At 41.3% G+C, this 14,103-nt stretch overlaps 1 protein-coding gene across 5 annotated transcripts in view; it reads right to left on the bottom strand.

Annotated features, from left to right (window-relative positions):
* Positions 1 to 14,103, bottom strand: part of LOC114669445 (uncharacterized) — a 488,735-nt gene that overhangs the window by 450,036 nt on the left and 24,596 nt on the right. For all 5 annotated transcript variants that reach the window (XM_051923216.1, XM_051923211.1, XM_051923213.1 and 2 more), the window contains exon 2: positions 8,285 to 8,542. In XM_051923216.1, coding sequence (XP_051779176.1) covers positions 8,285 to 8,542 — 258 coding nt within the window. The remainder of the gene's footprint in view (positions 1 to 8,284; positions 8,543 to 14,103) is intronic.

The raw sequence follows: 14,103 nt of genomic DNA, 5'->3' as shown, positions 1-14,103 counted from the left end.
TTGTCTCTACACCTAAAACTTTATCACTGTTTAGCCCTGCATGCTGCATGATGGAGCCATCACTCCCATCTAAAGGGGAGCTACACATGTCCATAATTTTGGAGTCCATTATTGATATAATTGATAAAGATAAACAGAGAAAACAGGATCTTCAATGTTAAATATGTCTGATAGGTAGGCAGGTAAGCATGTAAGTAGTTCAGTGTTTTGCTAAAGATATTTGCTAATATTATTTTATTTTTACCATTTCTGGTAGCGTAGTGCAAATGTTCACCTGGGGCTCAGGGTTGGGGAATGAAAAAAGGGTTGGGGGATGTTATTTACTTTGTAAAGGACAAAATTTATTTTATTAATTGAAAATAATTACTGATAAATGTCCATTATTCAGTGTTAAAAAACGTGATAATACTCAGTTAAACACACTCACTAATACTGATCAATCCAAAAATGCGGAGTGTGAAGAATTTGTCAGATACAGATGCGAATGGTTGGGTCAGCAATACAACAAAACTTTATTGTTTAATAATACTGGAAAGAGAATAAGTAAACATATACTGTACGAGAGGGGATGCACATGGTTTGTTTTGTCTGAGAGCCTGATGTTCTTTAATCAATCAAATGTTCAGATCTGATGACCTCCATTGGGTGGCTTGTCAGTATTAAAAGGCCCAGGCCAGGATACGGGTAGGACTTAGGGCTTAATTAGTGGGCCTAGTCATTGTCTCTCTGTGAATGTCGAGTGGTAGAGGAAACAAATAGAAGATATCATTAGCAACAGAGCACCCTCTTACCACAGATGAAGCTGTCAGGCTTACCTGTGCCTTCCAGGAGGTCTCTAAGTGCACATATGTGAGAATGGGTAGAACATCATCATCCTCATCCAGTTGGTGCTGTAAGGAAGGAATGACTGCACTCCCACTCTGCCTATGTATTTAAACATCTGTGCTAAACTTTAACTTGATTAAAACTAAATGTATACCTATAAGTACAGTTACATTCGTATCACTTGATTGCAAGGTATGTGCTCACTTCACCACTTCCTCAGTATTTGTCACCAGATGACTGAAGCACTTGGAGCTGCTTCACTTACGGCTCAACCAAGAAGAGGCAGTGACATCCTGGAAAAATGCCTCATAAATGTCATCATCTATTTCAAAGAAACAAACATTTAGCTGAAAGTACTCAAAAACTGCAGCATGCAGGAGTTTTTTAAACTGTTCAGTGCTAAAATGCTAAAGTGGGAATAGTGTCATTAAAAATAATGGCGAATAATGTTCTAGTCTAGTGCTAAAATGCTAGAAAACTATAAGGTGTAAATGTGCCCGCTAGGGTTTGTTGAATACTTGACTGATCTGTGTACATAGTTTAAACTGGTGGGCTATGGAAATCAAGACTTTTCAAATAACAATTGGGAGGACAGCCTGAAACAAACGAAGCAGCAAGAGCTCCATGGACAACAGGAGTACATCAGGAACAAGAAAACCCCTGGTGAGTGATGGAGGGAGCATATGACATGTTACAAGTCACATGACTAGCAAGTCCTATAGCATAGAAACCTAATGAGCCTACCAAAAAAAAAACAGAGAAAAGCAATAAATCGTCCCTATTACTTGCCAAGAGAGTTTGGACAAGTAATTGTTGTTATTGTTTACATCCCTCCTCGGGCGGACGTGGAGATAGTGGGTGACATCATCCATTCCGATGTGGCTAAACTGCAAACGCAGCACCCTGAGGCGCTTGTGCTAATCTCTGGAGACTTCAACCATGTAACGCTGGACAAAACATTACCTGCCTTCACCCAGTATGTGGATTGTAACAACCGGGGAAATAGGACTATTGACTTACTGTATGCAAACATTACGCATACAGCGCCACTCCGCTGCCTGCGCTTGGGAAAGCAGATCATAACCTGGTTCTGCTTCAGCCTCACTACAAACCAAGAGTGAGGGTCCTACCTGTAACCACACGATCATTCAGGAAGTGGTCCCCTGAGGCAGAGCAGGCTCTGAGAGACCAGAACTACAGGCTGGGATATCCTGCAGGGATCACATAGTGAGAACATTGACGAGGTTGTTGACTGCACTATTGACTACATCAACTTCTGTATGGACATTGTAGTTCCAGTAAGAACAGTACGCTGCTATGCTAACAACAAACCATGGATTACAAGTGACATCAAGGGCCTTTTGAACCAGAAGAAAAGGGTTTTTAACACTAGAATTACCAGAGCCTACGAAAAAACTCGTAAATCCGTCCCACCTTAAATCGTGTCTTAAATCCGTTTGCACCTCTCCGCCAGAGTCTTTTGTCATCTAAATGTGCTGATAAACACAAGCTACTAGCAGCCAGCTATTCCATCCCCCCACGGACTTAGAACGAACTTCTCCTAGCTCATGCCTTGCCTTGATTTGATTATCTGGGATTGAAGTGGAGTTTTAGAGTGGAAATAATATAGTGTTATTTGGAATACACGCATTTCATGTGTGTTCCGTTTTTATAGTAGTCTGTGCAAACACATTTTTAAAACAGAAACGTTTTTCATATTCTAATAGTAAATGACAAAATGTAGGCATAAACTATATAACGTATGAAGACTGAAGTCCATATATCAAAGAAACACTTTCACAAAAGGTACAAATAAGAGAACATGTGCGCTTTTATTCAAAAATATAACTGCACAAAAAAAAAAGCCGCGTTAGCATGCCACATTGACACTCTTACTACAACTGCCGCAGTGGCGTAATGGTATCAGTTCCTGACTGGGAATCAGAGGGTGGCGAGTTCAGTCCCGCACGGCTCCACTTCGAGAAGTGAACTGCTCTTATTCTTACAATTTTAGAATAACAACATAAATTTGATTTCAGTCTGTAACAGCCGGTGTAACTTATGCTACTGGTAAAGGTTAGCTTTTTTTTAATTCACTTTTCATTCTTGCAGTCGCATTCAGAATCAATCCATAGAACCCCATCTGACACAGCTGTTTTCACATAAAGACGCGCTATAGCTCTGCAGTATACTCGTGACTGCATTCTCGTACCAATGCACTTTTTCCAATGCCTTTTCCTGTAAGAAGCAATGTACACACTTCTCTCTATGCTGTGGTTTCTATTACACACCTGAAAGAGACAATATATGTGAAAACTTCATTGCACTAATGCAATATTATTTGAAAACGAACAGCGTCAGATCAGGTGTGAATTTATGCTGGTAGTGGAAATTCTCTGATGTGGAATGTGGGTGTGGGTGTGAGTGGTGGACATAACTGGGAATGACTGTGAATGTGCGTGGTGTTTTGAGATACTGAATAGAGCTGCAAATTACAGGGAACTCTCAGATGTGGCGGGATAAAAAGCTGACACATAAACTTGAATGAATCACCTCTGTATGGATATGGGTGTGAGTGGTGGACATAACTGGGAATTACTTTGATGTTGCGTGCTGTTTTGAGATAATGAATGGAGCTGCAAATTGCAAGGAATTCTTAGATGTGGAATTCTCTGATGTGGCGAGATAAAACCTGACACACAAACATAGGTGAATCAGTTGTGCTTGGTTATTATTTTGAGCAAACAGACACCGCAATGGCCACAGCTCTGTCACTAAAGAGGAGGTTGTCCCCTTCAGAGGCTTTGGCTCTGCTGCAAGAAATGGACGATTGCGACTCAGACGGTGGCGAGGAACTTATTTTCGATATCGAGGAAGACGACGAGACAGACACAGAGGAGAGCCCAGATGAGGATTCTATATCAGACAAAGAGAACAGAAGCCCTCCCCGCAAGAAACGTCCAGTCCAACATAAGAACAGCACAGCTGCACCAGGCATAAAGGCAAAAGATGGCACCATTTGGATACAGCAAGAAGTTGGGCGTCGTCCTGCCAGTCGATCTGTCACACACATGTCCTTCAGCGAAGCAGCCGGACCTACGGAGCTCGCCAAGGTATCGTGCTAAGTCCTGATTTCAATAATGTTTTTTGATGGTCTGTATATGAAAAACATTTTTATGTTACTTATATAAAAGATGCATCGAATGTTGTTTACGTATTTACCTTTATTTATTTACTTATCTTCCTACAGCGTAAAGTAACCAGTCGACTGCAGAGCTTCTTGTGTTTGATCGACATAGGTATGTTGTTGACAATCAGAGATTGCACAGTCCACGAAGGTCACAGAGCAGACCCCAGCTGGAGCCTCTCCCTCTCTGAACTGATGGCATTTATCTCCATTCTTTTGACAAGAGCAGCGATGACTACAGTTGGTGGTGTGGCTGATGCCTGGTCAGAACTATTTATTGTACCGGCAATCAAAGATTCAATGCCCCGGCACCGATATCAGACCATCATGCGGCATTTGCGCTTTGACAACAAAGACACCCGTGCAGAACGTGTGAAAAACAACAGATTTGCTGCGATTTCGGACATCTGGCAACGTTTTGTTGAGAACTGTGTTCTGAGTTACAACCCAGGGCAGCATATTACAGTTGATGAGCAACTGTTTCCAACCAAGGTCCGTTGTCCTTTCTTACAATATATTGCGAGCAAGCCTGACAAATTTGGCATCAAATTTTGGATTGCGGCAGATTTGGAGACAAAGTACATGTGCAATGCCACTCCTTATTTAGGAAAAGATCCCAGTCGTCCCACGGGAGAAAGACTTTCCGAGTCTGTGGTCATAAAGCTTATGGAGCCATTTCTGGACAAAGGCAGAACCGTAACAACAGACAACTTCTTCACGTCACTTTCGCTGGCTAATAGACTGCTGCACCGCAATACAACTCTGCTTGGCACCATGAATAAAGTGCAACGGGAACTTCCACCTGCAGCTAAAGTCAGTTCAGTACACGAACAATTCTCCACGCTGGTGTTTAGATCTCCCAGTGCCATGCTGACAGTGTATGTGCCCAAAAAGAAGAAGTCTGTCTGCATTCTCAGCACAATGCACCATGATGTGGAGACTGGGTAAGATAAAAAAAAAAAAAAACCAAACACGGTCACAGACTACAACCACATGAAGGTATGCTAATGAAAAACATATTAGTGTGACGAAGTATTCTGGTGCTATTCTGGTGATAAAATGATTTCTTCAAAATGTCACATATATTTGTCTTTCTTTTTTCCCCAGCGTGGCGTTGACATCATGGACCAGAAGGCGCGTGCTTATTCAGTGCGAACAGGAACACGCAGGTGGCCGGTTGCTGTGTTCTACAACATCCTTGACCTAGCAGCGATGAACGCACACGTACTGTATAAGGCATGCACGGGGTCCACTGAGAAAAGAAGAGTGTTCATGGCTCACCTTGCAGAGGAACTTCGTCGTCGCTTCTTACAGGAAAAGGCGATGGAAAAAGAAAAGATGATACAGCATCAACAAACTTCCGTTCTAAGACCTCAGCTTCCCCCAGGGAAGAAAGTACAGTGTCAGGTGCTCATTCACTGTAATAGGAACCATAGCACAGAGAGGTGTGTACACTGCAACAAGTACACATGTCGTAAATGTAGGAATGGTGGACCTTGGGTGTGTGGGAACTGTTAATATTTGAATGTGATGATTTTATATAGCACGGATCGGAAATCAGCAGTTCTTAACATTGCACCACGCAAGCTGTCGTATCAACCACCAACTGTAACTTGCTTTCTTTATTCTTCGGTTATAGTCTTGAATAAAAGTGTACTTTTATTTATGTGAAAACAGCTGTGTCAGATGGGGTTGTATGGATTGATTCTGAATGCGACTGCGAGAATGAAAAGTGAATTAAAAAAAAAAAAAAAAAAAGCTAACCTTTACCAGTATCATAAGTTACACCGGCTGTTACAGACTGAAATCAAATTTATGTTGTTATTCTAAAATTGTAAGAATAAGAGCAGTTCACTTCTTGAAGTGGAGCCGTGCGGGATCAAACTCGCCACCCTCTGATTCCCAGTCAGGAACTGATACCATTACGCCACCGTGGCAGTTATAGTAAGAGTGTCAACGTGGCATGCTAACGCGGCTTTTTTTTTGTGCAGTTATATTTTTGAATAAAAGTGCACGTGTTCTCTTATTTGTACCTTTTGTGAAAGTGTTTCTTTGATATATGGACTTCAGGCTTCATACGTTATATAGTTTATGCCTACATTTTGTCATTTACTATTAGAATATGAAAAACGTTTCTGTTTTAAAAATGTGTTTGCACAGACTACTATAAAAACGGAACACACATGAAATGCGTGTATTCCAAATAACGCTATATTATTTCCACTCTAAAACTCCACTTCAATCCCAGATAATCAAATCAAGGCAAGGCATGAGCTAGGAGAAGTTCGTTCTAAGTCGGTGGGGGGATGGAATAGCTGGCTGCTAGTAGCTTGTGTTTATCAGCACATTTAGATGACAAAGGACTCTGGCGGAGAGGTGCAAACGGATTTAAGACGCGATTTAAGGTGGGACGGATTTACGAGTTTTTTTGTAGGCTCTGGTAATTCTAGTGTTAAAGGCGGTAATCAACATGAGCTCAAGCGCGTGCAGAAGGAACTCTGAGTCCAGCTCAGGGTGACGAAGGAGCAGTACAGGAGAAAGCTGGAGCAGAAGTTGCAGAATAACAGCATGAAGGAAGTGTGGGATGGGACGAAGATCATCACTGACTGCAGCTCGAAGTGGGGTACCACCATCGAGAGAGACGTGGAGAGATCAAACCAGATGAACAACTTCTTTAACAGGTTTGACCACCCTAACCCACTCTCACCTCGGAGTACTGCACTCTCCACCCATCCTTCTGCTGATACCAGCATAGGAGAGAGTTTCCCCCCACCCACAATTACAGCAGCACAGGTGAGCAGAGAGCTGAAGAGACTTTGTGCCAGCAAAGCAGTGGGTCCAGATGGAGTATCGCCACGACTGCTGAAGGTCTGTGTATTGGAGCTGGGGAGTCCTCTACAGCACATCTTGAGCCTGGAACAGGGGAGAGTCCCGAGGCTTTGGAAATCATCTTGCATCACCCCAGTCCCAAAGATATCACGTCCTAGTGAGCTGAATGACTTCCGGCCTCTAGCTCTGACGTCGCATGTGATGAAAACCATGGAGCGGCTGCTGCTTCACCACCTGAGACCACAGGTCCGTCACGCCCTCGACCCTCTGCAGTTCGCATACCAGGAGAAGGTGGGAGCGGAGGATGCCATCATCTACATGCTACACCGATCCCTCTCCCACTTGGACAGAGGCAGTGGTGCTGTAAGAATTATGTTTCTGGACTTCTCTGGCGCCTTCAACACCATCCAGCCTCTGCTCCTTAGGGACAAGCTGACAGAGATGGGAGTAGATTCATACCTGGTGGCATGGATCGTGGACTATCTTACAGACAGACCTCAGTATGTGCGTCTCGGGAACTACAGATCTGACATTGCGGTCAGCAACACAGAAGCGCCGCAGAGGACTGAACTTTCTCCAGTCCTGTTCAGCCTATATACATCGGATTTCTAATACAACTCGGAGTCCTGCCACGTGCAAAAGTTTGCTGACGACACTGCTATTGTGGGCTGCATCAGCAGTGGGCAGGAGGAGGAGTATAGGAACCTCATCAAGGACTTTCTTAAATGGTGCGACTCAAACCACCTACACCTGAACACCAGCAAAACCAAGGAGCTGGTGGTGGATTTTAGGAGGCCCATACTCCTCATAGACCCCGTGATCATCAGAGATGACTGTGTGCAGAGGGTGCAGACCTATAAATACCTGGGAGTGCAGCTGGATGATAAATTGGACAGGACTGCCAATACTGATGCTCTGTGCAAGAGAGGACAGAGCCGACGATACTTCCTTAGAAGGCTGGCATCCTTCAACATCTGCAATAAGATGCTGCCGATGTTCTATCAGACGGTTGTGGCGAGCGCCCTCTTCTATGCGGTGGTGTGCTGGGGAGGCAGCATTAAGAAGAAAGACGCCTCACGCCTGGACAAACTGGTGAGGAAGGCAGGCTCTATTGTAGGCACGGAGCTGGACAGTTTGACATCTGTGGCAGAGCAACGGGCGCTGAGCAGGCTCCTATCAATTATTGAGAATCCACTGCATCCACTAAACAGGATCATCTCCAGACAGAAGAGCAGCTTCAGCGACAGACTGCTGTCACCGTCCTGCTCCACTATCTATCTATCTATCTATCTATCTATCTATCTATCTATCTATCTATCTATCTATCTATCTATCTATCTATCTATCTATCTATCTATCTATCTATCTATCTATCTATCTATCTATCTATCTATCTATCTATCTATCTATCTAAATCTAAAATAAGCATGAGAGGGCACTGACCTTATAGAAGATATCTTATCCTCACATCTTGAGAAGAAGTCAATAAAACTTCCAGTTATTCCATTGTATTCCAATATTATGTTAACCTTCACTGAAGATCTTTTTATAAAGCTGCTCACTCCGTTCAGTGTCTTCTCATACCAGTTTGTGCTCAGATAGATTTTGTTGTCTGTTTGACTGAACAGTTCATTGATGTTCTCCTGGCTTCCACATTCCAGCCTGTACTTCCAAACATAAATGTTGTTTCTCTTGTCCTTCCTGTAAAGAAAATAAAGACATTGAGTATGTCACACCATTTTCAAATGTCTCTGTAAAACATCAGAATGTGTCATATTGGGTATTATAATTTTATTTTACAAAAGCACAAAACCAGTGCCACACAGTCTAGTCATGAAAGTGTTCTTGTTGGTGGCGTCTTTTCCTTAGATGCTGCCCAAAATTTGATAATACACGGAGTATTAGCTAATAGTAGAATACGTCTTTGAAGTTTTCCTCGATGTGTTCGAGCATTGGCACTGGTTTTGTATTTGAGTGACATCTTTTCCCAAAAAGAGGCCAAGAGAAAGGAGATTTAGAATTAAGAGAAAAAAGACAAATGAGAATTAAAAAGAAGGAAAGGAGATAAAAGAAAGTAAGGAAGAATATGTGACTGCAAAGCCATAGCATAAAGAAATAGTTGAGCTTTTATCATATTGTTCAAATGAGTTGTTGATATGAAGGTCTGTATGTGAGGAAAAGTAACATCCTATAGAAGTACCATAAATTTACATGGGATGTTACAAACTCACATCAAATATTCACTTTTGTTATATGACAATAATAATAAGCAGTTCACTACACAAAGTGCTAAATGCAGAACTGGGGTGGGATTCAAAACTGTTACCTCACCTTTGCTAAGTGGTAGCTTGTCCAGTATGCCATCTGCATAGACCCGTGCCAGAGTAGCGTTACCACTGTGATAACTGGTTGAAAATGAAACACGCAAACACATACATGTATGTAAACGTCTTTTACTATGACCAACTGATAGTTGGGCTTCACCAACGTCAATTGGGCAATTTCTTTTTCTTTTATTCCTCAATAAAACCACATTTCTTAGATATTTAGGGTTCACACATCCTACACTTCACATCAAAATTATGTTGTTATTAGTGTAACATATCAAAACATTTTCTGTTTTAGCCATGTGTTCAGCATTTCTTGCCTCACATTTCCTCTGTCTTTCTATATTTACACAGATTGTTGTAGACACGGAGCACACATGAAATGTATGTACAGTATTTCAAATCATGGTATCTCATTACCTGTATAATTCCTTACTTCCTTACTCGCCAGATAAGCACTTCAACACAGACTTGAGCTGTGAGGATTGTAGCAGGGTGATGCCTTCATCTGACTGAATGGGGGTATTGGGGGGCTGTAGAAGGCTGCATTCTGCCAATCCACACATTTGGAAAACAAAAGCGGACTGTTAGTGATGAGGAGCAACGAGCTTCTTGATGTATGTCAGGAAAATTTAAGGAGGTCAGGGACAACAAAAAAAAATAGTAAACTAGGAATTCTAATGTTAAGAGATTGGGAACTCTTCAGATTTACAGATAATAGCACACTGGGCAGTGAGTAAACACACAGCAACAATTTCAGGAAAGCAATAGTTACCTGTATTACACAAGACAATGTAAAGTACACCAAGAACATAAGAATCTAAAAATATTAGGAATTAATGTTTTTAGAAAAGAAAAGCAAAGTTCACACTCTAAAAGTCTGTTAAAAACATTAAAGTGGACCAAGTTCATAATCTTTACTGGTGCAGAGTCCAGTTTGCACGCTGTGTTACCACAACAATTAATCATTCAACTGTCCGCGGAAACACTCTGTTTGCTGGACACTTGTTTCCCAACAGAAGTTTTGCCAAACTGTTGAATCCCTGTCAGCGTCTCTTTCTCATTCTTTTTGTTTGTTTTTTTTTTTTAACTTCTAGACTCCTTCAGTTGCTGCAATGAAATGACCTAGGCATGCCTCCCTTCTTGTCCACCAGCTGCGCTCGGTCCTTTTGTGAGTCTTCTCTTTCTCGCCTGACCCACAATTGACATCTTTCTGGTGGAGCTGTCTATTCCTCCCTGGAGGCGTCTGTTTGCCTCGCGTCGTACCAGCCAAGTACCTGTGTCTGCCATAATGTAAACGCAGGTTAAACAAACAGTATTGCTGCCAACTATCAAGGAGTACACGTATGCTGATTAGAACCCAATGTCCCAGACATGTTAAGTTTCAAGACAGGTAGATGCAAACATTTTCCAAGGAAGGAGGCAGTTCTGCTATCACAAGATTGTATTGTTTGTATGTTTAAACAGTTCAAATGAAAGCAGGTGATTATTTTGCAAGAGCAAATATTTGTGTCCTGTAGACAGCCATCACAACAATCAGTAACAGGATTAACTTATCACACCAGTCCCAACAATGGGTGCCTATTGCCCCTTCATCTACTGACCTTTAAATTTAATATTTACAGGTTTCTTTGCCTAAAAGAAAAAAAATCACCCATTGTACAAAGAATGTTCCCCTCTGACAACCTCAGTTGATGAACTTGTAGTCACAAGAGACTCTGAGGTTCCTTATTTTGTGTTTATTTGGGCAGATGGACATCCATGAGTGAAAGTTTGTTATTAGCAGCTTTTGATTTATTATTGCCAGTTTATGACATGCAATGTCCTTCAGTTTGTCTCTTCTTTTAGTTACTGGAGGGATGTGAGGAATTGTGTTTAAACACTCCTTAAAACAAGAGAGACTAAAGCACACAGGAACTCAGCCGGGTTTAATGAGAGCACTTGGACTCCTAAATGAGAATCCTGAAAATGAGAGCAGAGATGGAGAGCCACAACATTACAGTATGGACAGACAGTCTTAAAACATATAAAAATGCTCACATTATGATTGCTCAAACTGTCATCCCAGATGAACAGGTGACAACTAAAGTCTTCCTCATGAAATATTTAGAATAGCTGATGATCTGACAAATGACAAGTACAGATTTAATCTGGAATGTCAAATCCATGATAAAATTATTATTTATAATATAACTGACAAAAAAAACCTGATAATATAATATTTCACATTTCAGCATCACCATGTAGACTCACCACTTTAGGAATTTTAATTTGGCAACAGAACAGGAAGTCATAACTTCAGTTTCTAAAACAAAACCTCCTCCCAGTCCCTCAGACCAGTGCCAGCTAAACCAGTGAAAAGCTCAACGGCTGTTTTGTCGTCAGCCATTCTTAGCCTCATTGCCAACAGTTTATTACTCCATAGAGCAGTCCTGACACACTGAAGGTGCCTGCTTTCAGGTCACCCCTCGAAAAGCCAAAGCTAGACCCCCACACGCCTAAAGGATAAGTTCAGTCAAAGTTATTTCTCTACAATCATGACATGCATTTATTCACTACATGGAATTCTATTCAAAAATTTTTTTTTTTAGAAATTTTAAAAAATAATCTGCCTCTTGTTGTTTAAAATTAAGTTTTAATTTATTTAGTTGAGTCTAGGGCCGCCAAACAGACTGCATCAGTTTGTGTGAGTTTTGGTAGATCAATAGATCTGAAAAAAAATTCACTGCATCTGATGATGGAGGTGCACCAGAAGTGAAAAGTTCAGAATAAAAGTCAAGAAAAGTCTTATTAATTTCCGAGGGGTGTTAAGTGATATTACCAGATTTCGACTGAACTTAGGAAATAGAGGCTAATGAGTCACATCTGCGTAATCTAAGTGCTAACAACTTGCTTGCCTTAGCACCAGAGAGATAGTAGTGTATGCGTGCGATGAACTTTAAACTCCACACAGCTCATAAAGAAGTCATTTAACTCTGCTCTGGTTTGTGTAATTTTGAGCTTGTGGGGATTTTCCAAATTATTCAGATGTTTCTCAAGATCCTCAAAGCTCCTGTGTGCTGTATGAGATAAATTGGATGCAAAAGCAATAGTCAGGTCTCAAATATGTACCTTAATGGCCAGCCAAACATATGCTGGATTCTGAACAGAGTCTTTGTTTAGTGCTACAGACTCCTCAAGCTTAATATGGGTTTGTTCAATAAAGTCTGCCATTTTCCAGTAGTGAAGTGTTAAAATCCCAGCGAGGGGATTAACGTGCTGATGGTGGGATAGAGAAGACCAGAATAAAAATACATTCTTCATGCTGGGGGCAAGAGATTTTGAAAGTAAGATATAGTCTATTCTGGCAAAAGATTTGTAAAAGGAAGAGAAGAATTAAAATTCTTTCATGGAGGGATTTAATAACTTAAAAGAATCAACAAGGTTTAGTCCCATAACAAATTTGGCAAACATACATGAACAGATAATAAATCAGCAACACTCAAGTGACCTTACATTGCAGGAAAATACCATTAGCTTAGCCATCACAGAAGAGAAAAAAAAAATAGAAGCAAAGGAGAGTTGTTAAGAAACATAGTGTTTGTCCCGTGACCCTGTCTCTGACCTCGTATAATCTATACAACAGTTCCAGAATCCCACCCCCCAAACACCCTAGTATGAAGTTAACAAAAATAAGACAAAAAATTTTGAGAAAGTACATTTGAGGAAAAAATTAACAGACAGATGGATATTATGCATCTGTGGAGCGAATGAAAATCCGAGCATATTAGGCCTGAGTCCTGAACCCAACCCCGACAACTCTCTGACCATGAAAAATGAGTTTTAAAACCCTTGATGAAACCACAGTTACTTGTTAATATATATACATATATACAGCTGTCAAAGCGGCCAGGTGCCGTGGAAAAGAATACGTCCAGAGCATTAAGCACTTGTTGAGGGTCGGTGCACATCTGGTTCACTCCTGGATAGGAGATCTGAAGCTTCACTGGATAAATTAGGAAAATGCAGAGTTGTTGAGCCTTCTTGATCACTGGAGACATGGCCTTGCGTTTATGCATGGTGTGGATCAAATAATCAGCATAGAGTATATCTTTCGATCTTCATAGGTTACATTTTGAAGTTTATGTGCTTCCTTCAGGATGTTAATTCTATAAGAATAACAGAGCAGCTTGACTACAGTTGGATGTGGACGCATAGTGTTGCTGTCCCTTGAATATATCCTATGCACCTGCAACACTTCTAAAATTTAGGATAGACAGGAATGATATAGGCCTTTGCTTTTCCAGGAAATCAAACATATACCCCTTCTCTGCATTTTCCGGAAGTCCAATAATTCTAATGCTGTCTCTCTTAGCTCTGTCTTCTTGTTCAGAAGGTTTCTCCCAGAGTGCTTGAGCAAGTCTCAACTGCATGCTGCTCGACTTGAGCATGAACCTGAATAAAGATGGACGATGATTTCTGTTGCTGAGCTCAACAAGGTCTACATGAAGGTCCAATAAACTTCTTTGTAGTGTCACATTCAAGTCCTCTGGGCATTCTTCACTAGACTTGAGTGTGGAGAATCAGGGCAACTTAAACAGAAAGTTTGCTGAGGTTAATTCATAGAAATGAGAGTAATTGTGGGGTTGGGACATGGAGCGCATCTAAAACATGGCCATAATGCAACAAGATCTCCCTCATTTTACTCTATTTTTGTTATCAGAGCCTGGGAACTGCAATATCAGTCAAGGGTAAGGGAGACACAGAGAGAACACACCTAAGAAATTAGCTACAGTGACAGTAATACCTGAGTGAAGTCAGAGAGAACTACTGACAGAACCTAGTGGATCATAGTCATGGGGGAAATGATGAACTTGGCTGAGAGAAACCAACTGCATCCAGGACGTAAGGGCATGTTATGCTCTGATAGAATCTGAGATTTTAACTTGTTTTGTC

Source organism: Erpetoichthys calabaricus, chromosome 2 (assembly GCF_900747795.2).
Source record: "Erpetoichthys calabaricus chromosome 2, fErpCal1.3, whole genome shotgun sequence".
NCBI classification, from domain to species: Eukaryota; Metazoa; Chordata; class Cladistia; order Polypteriformes; family Polypteridae; genus Erpetoichthys; species Erpetoichthys calabaricus.
The sequence above is the reverse complement of the archived record's forward strand: the minus strand, read 5'-3'. Positions and strand labels throughout refer to the sequence as shown.